This window comes from Sceloporus occidentalis, unplaced genomic scaffold (genome assembly GCF_023333645.1).
Source record: "Sceloporus occidentalis isolate IW3139 unplaced genomic scaffold, rSceOcc1.0.p SCAF_5, whole genome shotgun sequence".
In the NCBI taxonomy this organism is placed as follows: Eukaryota; Metazoa; Chordata; class Lepidosauria; order Squamata; family Phrynosomatidae; genus Sceloporus; species Sceloporus occidentalis.
Genome location: NW_028316985.1, coordinates 10,999,300 through 11,016,697, shown reverse-complemented (window position 1 = coordinate 11,016,697; position 17,398 = coordinate 10,999,300). Strand labels below are relative to the sequence as shown.

At 39.7% G+C, this 17,398-nt stretch overlaps 1 protein-coding gene across 1 annotated transcript in view; it reads left to right on the top strand.

Annotated features, from left to right (window-relative positions):
• LOC149311658 (ATP-binding cassette sub-family C member 9-like) overlaps positions 1 to 15,570 on the top strand; it is an 87,494-nt gene extending 71,924 nt beyond the window's left edge. Inside the window, exons 35-41 of the mRNA XM_089527575.1 lie at positions 1,475 to 1,605; positions 3,519 to 3,597; positions 6,867 to 6,975; positions 8,407 to 8,510; positions 11,410 to 11,543; positions 13,026 to 13,088; positions 15,252 to 15,570. Coding sequence (XP_089383701.1) covers positions 1,475 to 1,605; positions 3,519 to 3,597; positions 6,867 to 6,975; positions 8,407 to 8,510; positions 11,410 to 11,543; positions 13,026 to 13,088; positions 15,252 to 15,389 — 758 coding nt within the window. The 3' untranslated portion in view covers positions 15,390 to 15,570. The remainder of the gene's footprint in view (positions 1 to 1,474; positions 1,606 to 3,518; positions 3,598 to 6,866; positions 6,976 to 8,406; positions 8,511 to 11,409; positions 11,544 to 13,025; positions 13,089 to 15,251) is intronic.
• Positions 15,571 to 17,398: the final 1,828 nt, after the last annotated feature.

Genomic DNA, 17,398 nt, shown 5'->3' with positions numbered 1-17,398 from the left:
CTTTGTGCTCTTTCACACTACACAGTTATTGTGCTTTCATTCCATTTGAACTACTGTGTCAACATACTAAGGAATCCTGGGTTTTGCAGTTTAGGAAGGGGTATTTAAAATTCTCAGCCAGAGAACTCTAGTTCCTCTTCAAATGTCAGGATGCCATAGGATGTTGCCTTGGCCATTAAATGGAACATAGCGCTGTAACTGTGTAATGTGAAAGGCGCCTGAGACTAGGGGCCGGAACAGAATCTTGCTCTGATACCTTCCATTAACAAGAGAGCTGGGAGTTGCTGTGTTTTGTATGTGTCATACTGAGTTTGGAAGGCTTTTTATATTATAACCTGTTATTTGCAAGATGTTTTGAAAATAATTTGATTTAACGACAGTAGTTGTGGCAACAGAATTTGCTCTTAGTGGCCCAACTGTCATTTGATTAATCCCAAAATGACCTAAGTGCACTGAGGCAATTTGGGAGTTACGTAGATGGCAGCTGGAACTTATTGCTGGAAGAGCTGTGCTTATTGCTGCTGCCAGCTATAGCAGTAGTGGAAAATAAAAATATAAGAAACCATCATTGCTGCTAAAGGTAGGCTGCCATAATATACAGACAGATGGAGTGACAAATGTTTGCCTCTGGACCACTCTCCTCCTCTCTACAAATGTTCATCATAGCTTCTGAAAAGAGCATGACTGCATACTATATATTAAAATAATTCAAATTCAAGCATTCAAATAATTAGGACCTTTCGTTCTGTGTAGACTTCCTGCACTTTTGGTTCTTTAAAGAAGTATGCTCAGAATAGAAATATAAAGAAAACTCTCAAATTTTCTCATCTCTCATTGAGTGTCACAAGACTTTAAGACACCTGGTCAAGAAAATGGTTTTCCTTTTATCTGGAGCATTTTCTGGAAAAAAATTGTCTGTGCAAAAACACAAAATGCACCAGTTTGGGTGCAAAAAGAAGGTTTATGCAAGTAAATCTGTAACAGTAACAAAAAGTCCACAAATGTGAACGGTCATTGAAAAATGTACAAAACACTGCATAGGCTCAGTAGTAGAAATAATACTTTTGGATTTATTTATTAATTCATGTTAGAACAAAATAAGCAAAGATTTACATCCCCTTCTCAGAGCTTGCAGAAGGTCTCCTCTATTTTTGGACTCAGCTTGTGGAGTCTCCCAGACACTATGGCTACTTGATGAAGGGTGCAGTTGGTGTGATTCTACATCCTAGGTTGCATGTTTTCATAATATATACATGTCCTAAATTGTCACTGTACATTAAAATGAAGCATATCTGAGGCAAGAACATGAACTGGTGGCTCTTTGGCTCACCTATTGCTCATCTGGTTTCTAATGAATGTCTTTATCAAGTACAAACCAGAGGGTGAAATGAAATTGTTACTGCATGCTAGCTTGTCTTGTAAATATTAAGATTTCCAAGCATTTGCCTTCAACTTCCTTTCTTAATCTTTTCAGATATTTCTCAAGTCCCCAAGGATTGGCCACAAGAGGGGGAAATCAAGATTGAAAATCTCTGTGTCCGATATGAAAACAACTTGAAGCCCGTTCTCAAGCATGTCAAAGCTTACATCAAACCAGGCCAGAAGGTCCCATAAACTTACATCATTTTACTCTATTTATGGGCTTTGTTACCACGAGGAAAATAAAGAATAACCACTGTGACATATATCATGGTGTTAAACAAAAGGAAAAAGGGGGGGGAAATGCTAAGTTGGTTTTAAATAGGCTCCAAAATCTCCCAATAGGTGACTATTTATAGGTCAGACTACTTCACCAAACTACAGATCCCAGAATTTCTTAAGAGGGAATCATGCCAATTAAAGTCATACAAAACTGATACCACTGTGTAATGCAGATCTCCAAACATCCTATTGTTAACAGCTATTAACAAATTCCAGGCTTTGCAAACTCAGGGCTGTGGCTTTATTGACTCAATGCATCTGTAAAGACTATTGTCTTTTCCAGTGTGTTGTGTTTTCTCACAGTGTTCCCAAATTATGATAGCCTCAGGGGTAATTTTCAATTCTAATGAGAATTCAGACTTGATTTCTTCTTATGATTTTTATTTATTTGTCTTCTTAGTAGTCTTTGATATCCATGGAACTTTCTTCCAGCGCTAACACAGGCAAAAACAAACAAAATAAAACCAGTAGCTTAAAAAGAACTAAATAATAAAAAACAATCAAAATCCATTGAAAACAATTCTGAAAAAAAAAAAAAAAACACGGGGGTGCCTGATTGTTCATCGTTGGGAACATTTTCAGGACAATGCCCAGGTAAATGACCAACATAGGCAGCCTCCCAAATCTCAATGGGGAAACCAATGCAAAACTCAGAATCTGTCCCGTGTGAAGCATGTTTCCTGTGTTAGTAAATATGATCCTCACTTCAGTGAGTATGTAGTAAAAAATGAGATATAAACAACCTATATAAGATTATTCAGTGCTATAAGCCTTTGTACACATCAAGGCCACAACTGTAGCAACAATATAATCTGCTATGGCTAATCATGGGGAGACTTCTCTGTTCTTCCTCTCTTTGTCTGTGTGCCTTCAGGTTGACTTATGATGAGCCACAGGAATTTCATAGGGTTTTCTTAGGCAAGGAATACTCAGAGTGGTTTTACCAGTTTCTTCTTCTGCCTACAGCAGCTGATATTCATTGGTGGTTTCCTATCCAAATAACTAACCAGGATTGACCCTGCTTAGCTTTAAAGATCAGGTGGGATCTGGTGTCTTTAGGATATTTAGACCATTTCTAACTCTTTACTTTTCTCTGATTTCATCAAGGCTTACTGTTAGACTTTTGACCTGTTTATGAAGGGTGCTGGAGAAGAGTTCTATAGATACCACGGACTGCCAAAAAAACAAATAAAAGCGTTCAAGTGCCAATCAAGCCTGAACTCTCCCTAGAAGCCAAGATGAATAAATGGAGACTGTAGCACTCTGGATATATCATGGAAAGACACGATTCATAAAAAAATACAATAGAGCTTGGTAAAGTGGAAGGCAGTACAAAAGGAAGTAATACACCAGTAATACAAACTCAATCACATAGACCTGAGTTTGCAAGACCTGAGTGGAGATGCTGATAACAGAGTGTCATAAGCTGAAGTTGACTTAATGGCAATTATTAACAACAAATATCAAGAGTCTAAAGTTGGTTTCTCTGCCCACTCCATTGACAAAAGAAGCAGAAACTGGGAAATGTCTAATGAAATCCACAGAAGAAACTGGAGATACATCTCAAGATGCTCAAAAGTGGTTATTTTATTAGTAAAAAGCCCATATTAACATTTTTACTAATAAAATAACCATCTTTTTTAGCATCTTGAGATGCACTCCATTGCCAAGCAAGGCACTAAAATGCACATGTGTATGAAATATTTCTCATCTCCAGAGAAAAATCACGAATCTGAAAATATTCTCATTATCGTCTCCTCATCATGTCCCCAGCAATGCTTCAAAAACAAGTCCCAACAATTAACTTTATTTTGCAGGTTGGGATCTGTGGTCGAACTGGCAGTGGCAAATCATCATTGTCATTGGCATTCTTCAGAATGGTGGACATATTTGATGGTAAGTACCTGAAAGTCTCTTTTCTTAGGATTGGTCTTCACAATGTGTAAACCACCATGCCAAATGCAGAGCTCAGAAAGCTACTCTATTATACCACAAATTCCCAAGCCAATGTGCTCCATGGCGATTCTATCTTGGGAACTGTGGATGTGGTGGTCCAAAAATGTAACTTTTCTAAGCTCTGTCCACAATCTATATAGCTTGGGCCATCGGGCACTTTATAAAACTATTTTGCTAAACCCAGGAGTGACCTGGGACACTGAGGTCACCCTTTGCCTTTTCCTTCTTATCACTTAATTTATACTACTGCTAAGCATTTGTTTAATGCTAGTTTGTCTCTTCTCCCAGCTACAGGCTTACACAGCCAGTCACTGGCAAGGAAGAGGTGAAGCAGATGAGAAACGAAAGGGCCAGATCCTATTGCATGGCTGAGTTAAATCAGGCTCAGATAATGACAGCTCCATTAGCTGCTGCTCTTTCTCTGCTCCTGTGTCCAACACATAATAAATTACTCTTTCTGTAGCATCATTAATCATGTACTGTGAATCAAAATATTTCCTTTATGGGAAGAACAAAAGAGATGGGAGACAAAAAAACCTTAAGCAGTGGAGGGCATGTCAATAATTTCCCATGGTCTGGAATAGATCAGTAAAGAGTTGCCTCCACTTTGGTTGAGGAAGAATATGGATTTGGATGTGTCAACTACCTTTTGCTGCAACTCTTTCTCATTAAATATCTAGCTCCCCCCACTCCTGTTTATTGGGACTGATGAATTGCGATGTTTAATCAAATGGAATGTCAAATAATTTAAGGAGCAAGATACTTGAGTGGAAAATATTTTTGCCCTTTCATAGCAACCTCAAAATGACAGTAGACTGATGGCTTCCATATCAGTGGAGTTGAATCCCTTCTGAGTTTTTGTCAGGGGCTGTATCTACACTGCAGAAATAATCCAGGTTGACACCACTTTAACTACCATGCCTCGATGCTATGGAATTCTGGGAATTAGATTTGTGAGACATTTAGTCCTATTTGTCAGAGCGCTCTGGTGTCATAACAAACTACAACTCCAAGAATTCCATAGCATTGAGCCATGGCAGTGTGATGGTAAGTCTCACTCAGCCAACTGTGTTTCTCTGATGGCAGCACAATGGGTCTTTTTATCCCACCACTGCTACTAATATGTGATGGCTACCTCCCTATCTGCCACTAATAATTAATGGGGTGCCATGTGAGGCTTTCATTCCAAATCCCCTTTTAGGTTTTTTTATTTTTATTTTACCCCACTGCTTGGCACCAAATTGCACAACGAGACCCTTGAACTCAGATCCCTCGCTTGAGTGACTCCCACACTTTTCCTTGCCTCTGGGCCACTGAAGGGAGACAGAGCACTCACTATTTTGAGTCTTCTCAGCAATAAAACTATTATTAATCCCTGGTAGCATTTGAATGATAGTTTCTTAAAATACCACATGTTGAGCCAAAAAAGAGAAAATTTTATTTACAAAATAGTTGGTTACAGTTTGTTTCTTATGGTTGGTATTCAGAACTGATATGGTGTTTATTTGCTTCAACAGTTGCAAAGATTTACAGTATCGATTACTATATTCTGTAAGTGGTCTCCAGGTTATAGTTTCACATAAGACTTTGACTAGACTCTGAGCTTTAAAATTGAGGCCGGTGGAGTCGGGGCATCGTGACCACATGATGCATGCCCTAACCCTGCCCCCAGGGTACTGTGACAGCGTGTGCTGCTGCACCAAGTGTGCAGCATCAAAGCACTCCTCTGGCAGTGCATCCACATGACGCAGTACCAAGGGAGCACGATATAGCTGCGTCGCCATGGCTATCGTGCCCTTTGCAGGGCACAAAAAGAAGCCACATTTTGTGGCTCCTTTTTGCACCCTGGAAAGGCTGGATTGAGGCCACGGTGTGCAATTGCCAAGGCCCTGATCCCGCTAGGAAAGGGGCAATGTCGCATCGTCCCTTAGGGGCTTTGTGTACAGCTCCCTTGTTGCTACTTTATGACTATACCAACCACACTAACTCAGTTTCCACACAACCTTTTTTAAGGCCAACCTGAATACTCAAAACCCCTTCCAACTGTCCCTTTCACCAGTGTATCTCAGCCACCTTGGCTATTAAAACCCCTGAGGATCTAATAAACCTCTAACTCAGAGCTCAGTCCCTATCTGGTCAAGGTACAAGATGTTGGTGATTATCTTTAAGCCCTACATGGCTTGGGTCCAGAATACTTAAGGGAACGCCTTCTTGCGTACTGTTCATCCCGCACATTAAGGTCCTCTGGGAAGAATTTGCTTCAGCCAAAATAATCAAGGCTAACTGCAGTTACCCAGAGGGCTTTTTCCATTGCTGCTCCAAAGTTATGGAATGACCTGCCGGAGGAGATCCACCACATTTCCACTCTTGCAGCCTTTGAGAAGGCTCTTAAGACGGATCTCTTCCGGCAGGCCTTTCCAACCTAGTTTCCTCTCCCCAAAAATGAAGATGAATATGAATATGACTCGATCATGATCAATGTTTCTCTATCCGCCCAATTTCCCCCCAATGTTTATCCTATTGTATTTTAGTGTTTTTAATTGTGATTATTTTATATGTACTTTTATAATTGGAATGGGGGGTTGGGAAGAGATTAATTTTGAATTTTATTGTATTTTTAATGTATTTTTACTGTTGTAATCGCTTGGATTCCTCGTGATTGGGTGGGCTATAAATAAATCATCATCATCATTATTATCTGGTTCCTATCTACCTTACACATGCCTCACTCAGCCTATTTATATCCACTCTTGAGAGTAACCTCCACCTTTTTTGGCTAAACTCCCATTGACTGATGCCAGGCTCACTCTGATTAAATGTTGCCAATATTCCAATCTGCCTTTTCTTCACAGGCATTTAAAGTAATACACCCTTCGCACAATATGACAAATGAACAGAGTGAATGTGTGAATGACATCCCATCACAAAAGTATAGCAACCTTTTGCAGTGATGAAGTTATGCAATTGTATGTTTTGTCTTTACTAACCTTATGAACACTCTCCCCATTCCAACCCCATCCTGCTCGTTTTGCTCAATGAGGCCCAGGATTTTTGCCCCCAAGTCCTGCCCAACAACATCATGACATTTTGGGTTGTACCTTTATGGATCAAGCCATATATCCTGATGCCTTTCTATATTCTTTACTCATTTTATTGGATATCTTATCCATTTTGCTCTGTATTTTGTTTGTTTGTTTGTTTGTGAACAGGGAGGATTGTGATTGATGGCATTGATATCTCAAAACTGCCGCTGGATATGTTGCGCTCCAGGTTATCCATAATTCTTCAAGATCCCATATTGTTCAGTGGTTCCATTCGGTAAGACCTATTGCCTTCTCTTGGTAAAGACGAACCTGTTTCTGAACCACGTCAGCTCTGCATTTCTTCAGTCATAAATCTGTTCAGTCCAGTTTCTACATCAGAAGAATTTGGAGGCACATCTCAAGATGGATGTCTTGTTAGAGAAAAAGGAGATGGAGTGGATTTTAAAATTCAAATCTTTGGTTTCTAGACACCTGAGTAGGGATCATGATTTCCACCCACACTTGTAAAATCTTTCAGAGTTTTCTGGTGCTTTCTTTATCTGTTAATTGTTGTTGTTCCCCACCTCAGTCTATGGAGGAAGGTGGGTAAGAAATAAATATTATTATTATTATTGTTATTATTATTATCAACCTCATTATTATTACTGCTTTCCCTTCAGCCCAGAGAGAACTAGATGTCCTATTTTTTCTACCATCTGCTTGCAAGGTATAAAGGATACCTTCAGCATTTGCTCACCTCTTTTCCCTTGTCCAGAAATGGTTTGAGAGTTCCTGATCCTCTGAACTTTGATTTTAAAAGAGCTGTGTACAGGCCACAGGAAATGTACCAATGTAATTATGATTCCGTGTAATATGTTATAGTGTGTTTATGTCCTGTTGTGATTTTATGTAGACCCTAAAGAAGACAACAGTTAAAACAAATATAGTTAAACCATCATAAAACTTAAAATCAGTTACAACAAAGGAAAGCAACAACAACATCAAATAAAAGTCCAGCATATTATACAAGGCCTCTATCTCAAGATGTGTCTCCAGTTTCTTTTATGGATTTTATTGAATGTCCCTAGTTTCTCTTTCTTTAAACTTCCACACCATTCTGTAATTTTTAAAAAATATATAATTTCCAATATATTCTCATGTAGTTCTCCTACAAAAGGGTTTGGACTCAATGTGAAGTCGAAGGCTTTCATGGCCGGCATCCATAGTTTCTTATGGTTTCAGGGGCTATGTGGCCATGTTCTAGAAGAGTTTATTCACCAGCATCTGTGGCTGGCATCTTCCCACTATTTTCATTTTTATACAACATTCCTTTATTTAATTTTTGGTGCTATTTTTGTGCTGAGAACTGCATTGCAGAATATGGAGAGGTACATAGTCTCAGTGATAACTGTGCTGTGATAGCCATACTAGTCCAGAAAGTGTGGACAGAAAGGTCAGCTCACTTAAAAATGCAGACCAAATGAAATTCCCTGCATCTCTACCTCTTCTGTAGTTCAATAGGGCAGGTTTATCTTCTACAGTTTTGGGGACTGAGAATTTTAGTGTGTAGAAGGGATTGTTGAGGTAATGACCCCCAGTTTTCTTTGATTAGAACTCCAGGCACAAGGTTATGCCTGAATGGATGGAATTGACTAGGCAGCATACTCCCAATTGAGCTTGCAAGGTGTACATCACATTCAGTATTTGTTTATCTTCTCTTCTTCAGCTTTAATTTGGACCCAGAGTGCAAATGTACTGATGATACACTTTGGGAAGCTCTGGAGATAGCCCAGCTGAAGAACTTGGTAAAATCATTGCCTGGAGGTCTAGGTGTGTATACCAGAATGAAATGTGATACCAGTTTGCATCCACCAACACATTTGGTTAGAAATAGAATTTGATGTGTAAAGTAGCTGTTAGGTTGCTTGTGAAAAGGCTCATTTTGCACAAATTGTTTTATGCATAAAATTATTTAAAATGTTGTATAAAATTACCTTCATGCTATGTGCCTAAGGTATATATGAAACATAAATGAATTTATGTTGAGTCCCATCTTTTAAGATATCTCATTATGTAAGCATATGCAGATATAATCCCAAAAGCTCTGAAATGGAAAACACTTCTGATCTCAAGCATTTTGGATAAGGAATATTCAATCTGTATCTAATCACCTGATTGTCTTATTAAGACATTTCATTTTGGGGAGTGCACCTGAAAAAAACCTTAGCTGCCCAAAGAAATCTTAATCTTGTGTTACAATGCTGTGATTCGTTTAATTGTGTTTTAGTACTGTAATGTATTATGATTGTATTTGTTCCTTTTTAGGTCATGTTGAAAACCACCTTCAGTCCCAGTTCTGGGGGAAAGGTTGCATATAAGTCAAACTAATAAATAAAATAAAATACCCACAGTGTATTAACTGGACCAAAATATATTCAGAAAGCTGAAAAGGGGCAGCAATCAAGTGTATATATTCTTCTCATTTTGAACTTTTTAAATGAAATGTCTCCCCAAAAAGAAGTAGTATTTCTGAATTGCAAGTTAACACATACTTGACTCATGAGTGTCTGCCTTGTAAATTATCCACAATAACTGAAAGTATAAAAATTTCAGAAGTATATCTGAAAGCCAATATTTTCAAGCAAAGGCAAAATTTGAAGGGAAATTGAGTTACAAAATGAAATCCAAATTTGAAAATAAAATGAAAACCCAAATGATAAAGCAGATCCCATTAATTATGTCAAGGCTAGGCTAGCACTTTACTGCTAATAATGCTTTCCCCCATTAGACTGCAAGGTAAGCCACACTGGGCTACTTTCCAATGCGATAACTGAGTTTATGGAAGTCTGAGTTACTGGAATTTCTCATGTAAAGATATTGAATTGCAGTGTTTGTATTTCCTTTTCCCCCCTGTTTTACACAAATTAAGCTCTGGATGAGGTGGGAGGGGAAAGTGTCCAAAAGATTCATGAACATATCTTAAAACTACCTACATATCATTTCAAATATCTTCTCAGACTGTTAAGTGTATTTCAGGGATAGCTCTGGCCAAGATTACTCCATTAGTTATACCAACTAATCCTGACTTGAATGTTTTCTATTTTTAACCTAAAAGGGAAGTGAACAACTCCCCCTAAAACAGTAATCCTACTTTTGCCATGCATAGCCATTACTCCCCTCCCCTTTGTTTCTACTTCATTTGTTTCATTTATCCTGAAATGATTTCAACTAATCTGGGATCATGTATTGGCTGTGGTAAGTCTCACAATGCTATCTAGTATGCAAAAGGATCTTGCAGCATTTTTGAGACTAGTCCTGTGATGTGGGAGATTATTGCATGCCTCTTTTCACCCGATCTGGGCACAGGCTGAGCACGGGTTTAAATGGGTGAAAACGGATCTTATTGCACACCCTTGTGCCTAACTTGGTCACATTGTGTACCTGATCTGGCATACTTTTAAAAGAACCATACTTTCCCGTATCTTAACCAGATCAATTACATGATATGGCCAAGTTCGGCATGCAGGCGTACAATAAGATCTGTTTACGCTCCTGCCCAAACCTTGCCTGAATCAGTCAAAAAGAGGCATGTGATAATATCCTTGATCTTGTGCTATAATTTATTTCGCACAGTCAGTTTCAAAGATACTGTGAGACCCTTTTGCATATTCCAGATGAACACAGCTATGTCTCTGAATGTTATCTAGGCATTTAAATTTAGCTAATGTCATTTATTTATTTATTTCAAGGATTTGTATCCCGCCTTTCTCCCACAATGGGATTCAAGGCAGGTTACAATAATTTTAAAAAAATAATAATTTTAAAAGACAGAAGTAAAAGTGCTAATTTACAAAAGTTAAAAATTATTAAACATTATTAATATTAAAACATAAGTTAAAACCAGCACAAAAAAAAATCTGTCACCAAATGCCTGGCTAAATAAATAAAGGGCTAATGAACAGAGCAGGGGTTCCCAACCTGGGGTGCCCATGCCTTTAGGGGTGTGAGACGAAAATTTCAAGGTTGTGGTTCAATTTGTGGTTCAAAAATTATAAACTTCTTCATCTCCAAATGTGATATTACTTTTGTAGAGGGTGGGGATATTAATCAAACTTTTCCTAGGGGTGTGGGGCATAGAAAAGGTTAGGAACCACTGTGTTAGAGTGAGGTATTCCTTTATGTACTCACATGGATGATCATAGTCAGTCATGACTCATTTTAAGGACTGTATCGTTTCTTAGCCACTTTGAAACAATTCTCCCAAAATTGATGACATTTAGTCATTGTTGTTGTGTGCCTTCAAGTTGTTTCTGACTTATAACAATCCTAAGGTAAACCTATTGTGGGATCCTTGGCAAGATTTCTTCAAAGGAGGTTTGCCTTTGCCTTTTTTTGAGTCTGAGAGAGTATTGAGTTGCCCACGGCCAGAAATTCAAACCCTGATCTCCAGAGTCTTAATCCGACACTCAAACCAGGCTAGCTTACTATCTTTATGGTAAAATCATTCACAGCACTGCTGCCACATCAACACAAAAATAAAACCTTTTCTCAGTAACAGAGAAAGGGGAGATTTGTCCCATTTTTGGTACAGGACAAGCACGTTATCCTATTCTGTGGTTTGATGCTGTTGTCCCAGGGGTTATAGTATGTACTACTTTTCTAGTTGCTCTTATGTAGAAAATGAAGCTGAATCACTGATATAATCCTTGACCCTTTATCTCTTTTCCAGATGCTATAGTAACAGAAGGAGGAGAGAACTTCAGTGTTGGCCAGCGGCAGCTTTTCTGCCTGGCCAGAGCCTTTGTACGCAAGAGTAGCATCCTCATCATGGATGAAGCTACGGCATCTATTGATATGGCCACAGTGAGTAAAAAATTTAACACCCCCCCCCCCCCCAAATTTCCTTCACTCATTCACATTTTTCTTTGCCATTGTTCTAAAACACAACAATGGGTACATTTCTCCTCCAGTTCAGGCAAGATAGAATCATGGAGGATTAAATTGCATTTATCTCCAAAACTGAGGCCAAGCCAGTCAAGAATAAAGTATTATTGCAGATGAAACATCACTACTTCAGTCAGAGAATGCCTCCCAGATCAGGAGAAGTCTTCTGCCCCAATGACCTAATGAACAGTTGAGAGGTCTTGTGCCCTAAACACCTTTCACAGGGAAAATCCAGTCCCTTAAATCTGATACACTGGCCAACTCCACTTTAGGGGAGAAGGGCATTTGGATTTACAACCTTCTTACAATCCAGGCATTTCAATGAGAGGTCCAACCTCTTGTCTTGCAAGCATTTATTTTTTAAGGTTGGGGTGTGACATGTGCAGCCTTAGACTTGATTTCATTTAACCCTTATTGTTATATGGCACTCTTGAGGCTCTGGTGCTGCTGCTCTGAGGTTCACTTCCTCTTCTGCATTGTGCATGTCTGTCTGCTCAAGAGGAAGAGAAGAGATCGAGTATCATAGAGAGAAAAGGGGCAATTGCAGTGTGGCATTTGGATTTGGATTTGCCCAACATGTGTGTAGTCCCCAGTAGAGCCTTCCCATGTGCTAATGCATTTTCCTAGCCTTGTCTTAATAGGGAAACTATTGTGGGCTTTTATCTTTGGCCACTCTTGATTCCAACCTCTTTTGGAGGCCCAGTTCCTACACAAAATGAGCCACACAGGCAGAGCTACCCATCACATAACTGTGTGGGTGCCTTGATGGACTGTTCCATTATTTACGCTGAGTGAATTTTACCCATCCATCTTCTAGAAACATTGGGTCCATTGGTGCTTTGATTGTCTGGCCCATTATATATATTGAGTGAATTTTACCCGTTCAACTTCTAGAAGCATTGGGCCCACAGACCTACCAATGGGTCCATTTGTGGGCTAAATGGGGTGACACAAAGTAGCAGAGAACTACAATTTTCCTTCCATGGCTGGCTTCCTGCTTCCCAAAACCCTTTGTGATGTTTATGTGGGCCCAGGAAGAGGCAGGACAAGGTAGGCACTGCTTAGGCAGCCAATGTTGAAATCAAAAGTGGTTTTCCTGAGAAGCATTTATTAGGAGGCTTTCTGGTTTCCAAGCATTCAGAATTGTGGACCTTACTTCCAAATTGTGGTTGTTGGTCTTTTTTGCTTTCTGTGCCTAGGATCAGCTTCTTATTGCTAGTCCAGAAACTAGGGGATTCTGTTGGTGTGATCCATTCTTATTACATGAGGTGCAACACATGGACTCGTTTTTACTCATTTGCAACACATGGTCTGACTTTTTGGCTGTACATGGAAAGGCCTTACTGTACAGGGTTCCACTTGTGAGGTCAATGAGTGATTGTTGCATTCCTTCTTTTCTAGGAAAACATTTTGCAGAAGGTTGTCATGACTGCCTTTGCACATCGCACGGTTGTAATCATAGCTGTAAGTATGTGAGTTCACAGCAAACCTCCTTTCCAAATCTTCCCAGCTGATATAGATTTGTTTTGCAAGAGATACTAGGCTTTATGGTAAAAACTCAGGCCTTCGGATTTTATCTGAACTGATAGTTGTTGTTACTGTATGACTCCAAGTAGTTTCCAATTTATGGTGACCTTAAGGCGAACCTATCACAGAGTTTCCTGAAGAGGTTCTTCAGAGGGGCTTTGCCATTGCCATCCTCTGAGACTGAAAGAGTGTGACTTGTCCAAGAATACCCAGTGGGCTTCCATGACCAAGCCAGGATTTGACCCCTGGCTTCCAGAGTCAAAGTCCAACACTCAAACCACTATGCCATGGTGGTGAATTGTTACTACTATAGAATTTTGGAAGCTGTTCAGATACTACAGTCTGCCCTTCCTTTACGTGGGGCATCCATTCTGGACTCCCACGCCTAAAGGGAATTCCACCTATGCTTGAGCCCCATTTAAATGAATGGGTGCGCACCCCATTATCCCTTATGAGATGTGCCACACCTTCTCCCAGCATGGCTTTCAGCATACACTGAAAGCCGCATAAAGCACACCCGCATATGACGCGGGCGCACTGTATGTGGAAATCATTGCATGCACAATTTTCCTGAGATTATGTAAATTGTTGTATGTTATATTAATTGGAGGAGGTTCAAGATATTTAGCTTCCCACATATATAGAATAAATACATGTGTGTAGAATTATTGCATAAGCTAATTTGACATAGGATACCTACAACTTTCAAGCTAGAGTCTGGACCATTCTAATAAATTAAGAATTACTCTTCATCATGCAGGAAGATGACATATCCAGTAAATCAAAGGAGGAAATTACAGAAGCTGAATGAATATTCCTTTCCTGGTTTCTTATATGGAACATCTTTCTAATTTTTATACTTGCACATTCATTCTCTGTAGATCTCTTTTCTCAATTTCAATAAAACATTTCTGTCTCTGTTTATATCAAGCTTTAATTATATTCACATTGAATTACCTTTCTGTTATTTATCTCCCTCCCTCCCTCTTTCCTTCCTTACTTCCTTCCTTACTTCCTTCCTTCCTTCCTTCCTTCCTTCCTTTTCCTCCTTCCAGCATCGGGTCTCTCAAATCCTGGATGCAGATATTATCTTAGTCTTCTCTGATGGTATACTTGTTGAGTGTGACACAGCTGCCAATTTACTCCTCAAAGAGGATGGTCTGTTCACCACTTTGGTGAAGACAAACAAATAGATACTCTCAGCCCAGGAATCCTGTGAGATCACTAGCTTTCTGGTATTACATTTTTTACCTTCTCTTCTTCTTTGTTCAAGCTTTGAGCAACCGAGCTTGTTATATTTTGGCATGGGGTATTCTAACTTTTGTTATCAGAGCTGCCTAGCATTTTAAAGGTAAGAGACACTGTGTTATATACTAATTGGGGAGGCATGCTTTCCTCCTGCCTACAAAAAGTGAATAAACATGGTTTCTCTAACTAAGGTGTAATTCAGGAGTGTGCAATGGTAGGTTCTGGATCCCTCTGTGGGCACACAAAGATTGCCCCCTGAACCCCAGATGTGTCCAAAAGTCCATTTCTGATTTTTAATGTTTTTTTAAAAACAGTACAGGGCCCTCTTGCAACCAATTTAACCCTAACTTCCCATTCTTGGTGGCTTCCAGGACAGACATTTCATCTTCTTTTTGTCATCAGAAAAAAGGGAGTTGAAAGGGTCTGGAGAGGTTGAGAAAATAAAGATCAGCTAAGGAAGAGCTTCTGTGGGTACCAGTCTTTGTATCTGAACTCCCTTCTTCAGGCTATCCAATTGCCTCTCACTCTATCACTGTTCTGCAAACTGACCAAGATGGTCCTGTTCCACTAAGTACTTGAGAGAGTATTTCTCTAGTGGATTAGTTTCATTAGTGGAGCATTATTCTTCCTGTGCTCACTTATGGGTGGCTTTAACATGTTGTAGTTGTTCTTCTAAGGTTACAAGTTCTTTTAAGATGTAAGTGGGGATCAGCTCATGTAATCTTCCACAATGCTAATTTTATTAGTCGGCTGATCGCTGTGTGAACTCTTCTGCAAAGTTCCCTTGACATAAACAGAAAACAGTGTAAAAGTGAACAAGTTTTATTTTTATTTCTATTTTATTAATTGCAGCACCGAGTCCACACCATCCTGACAGCGGACCTGGTCATTGTGATGAAACGAGGGATCATTTTGGAGAATGATACACCTGAGAATCTCCTGGCTCAGGAAGATAGCATCTTTGCATCATTTGTTCGGGCAGACATGTGAAAGGGCCACTAAGTTGAATGTTGCCAACTTTTTTACATCTGATTTTTCAACAAAGGGAGGAAAAACTATATTTTCTATATGCTGCAGCATCACTGCAAACTTTGCCTAGGAGTTTTGCATTTGTAACTTTTATAAAATTGAAAACCATTATGTATGCTTCAGAGTAATAAATTCTTCACAAAATGCTATACAATCCTGTACAGAATTCCTGGACTGTTTTTTTAGAGGAAGAAACAACATAGGCCAGAATCCAGTTGGTTAGTCCCCAACTAGAGTAGCTCCATGGAATCAAATGTTGTAGTAGAAAAGGGGAAGGAACTTATATAAGATAAAAAAAAAACTGGCACGTCTGACTCAGGTGGAAGGAAACTTTGTACCTGGGAACTTGGTCCTGGTACTGGCTGCAGGGTTACCTCCAGAGACAACTGGATTGGCTGCAGTCCTGGCATGTCCCTTTGACTCTCAACCTCTTCATTAGACTCAGAGGACATGCCTGTGCCAAACGTTTGGCTTGACAAAACTTTCTTACTCACCCCCATGCAATCGTGTCACTTAGAAAAGGGTTTTGTGCAGTTTTCTTAGTCCTGGCAAACAAGCTTTTATGGGGGGTACAGGGAGGAGGGGACTAGCTTGGGTCCCAGTCCCACTGACAAAGTACCTTGGTTCCTGCCTTGGTTTCCACATTTTAAGCTTGATAGCTACCACTGAAAAACCACTGTTAAAAACAAGTATCTCGAATGGAATAAGCTGTCTCTTTGGATGAGGCAAAAGCAGCAAGAGTCTTGTGTTTCCTTTGGCAAAAGATCAATTTAATATCAGCACCGAACACATAATTTGATAAAAAAAAAAAAACCCACAACAGCAATTGAGTCCTCTGCAACCCATCCAAGAGCAGCCAGTATAAATTCCCCACTCTTGTTTTTTTTAATGAGCCTGAGTTCCTTCCGCCAAGATTTCGCACTCTCTCTGTCATCCCCTAAAGCGGACTCAATTACGATTGTCATTTGTTATAAGATAAGAGGACTTTGACTCTTACAGACCTAAACGCCAGCATGAGAATTGTTCTTAATCTGAAGTCAGTTGATAGCCCCAAGCAATAAAGTTTAGAAGCAAACTCTTGGCTAGTTCACATGGCACATTTTTGTCCACTCATGTCATGGTTGACAACAGGGCATTCTTTCACTAAGCCCTGATTGGGACTCAAGAGGAGGAGAGGAAAGGGCTTATCCTACAACATTTCACAGATGAAAACCAGGACATGTGGGGCCAAGGGAGATCAGAGTATGGTCAAGATGACAAAAAGTTACTAATGAGGAAGGATTTACAAACTGAGCCAGCATGGTGCAGTTGTTTGAGTGTTGAAATATGATTCTGGAGACCAGAGTTTGAAGCCCCACTGAGCTATGAAAGCCCACTGGGTGACCTTGGACAAGTCACACTCTCTCAGCCTCAGAAGAAGCCAAAGGCAAACCATCTCTGAAGAAATCTTGCCAAGAAAACCCGTGATTGGGTCGCCATAGGTTGGAAACAACTGGGAAGACACACAAGAACAACAACAACAACAACAAACAAACAAACTAGAAGAGGCTGCAGCAATTTCCTTTTGCATGAGTCTACAAAGAAGTGCAAGGCACTGCCTCCTCCTCTCCACTCTGCTGAATTAACTGAATGCAAAATACTTCCACACTTGAACTCGGTTTGCAGCAATGGAAGGAAGAAAGTGGGAGGCAAAGGGAAAAAATGGGACATTTTAAAAGCAGCTGCAAAGTAGGACTGCAGAAGATTAACTGGGGACTGCCCATGCCAAATTGGGGCACTTGGAACATATGAAAGGGCCCCACTTAAAATGGCAGAAGTGAAAATTTGGAGGTAACCAGTGTCAACATGCCAGACTTTTGGCAAACCAACAGTCAATAGAAATGGATGCATGATTTACCACAACATAGGAGATAATTCTGTACTTAGTGGACAACAAAGTGATTCCACATGCAGGTTAGCTATGTTACTTT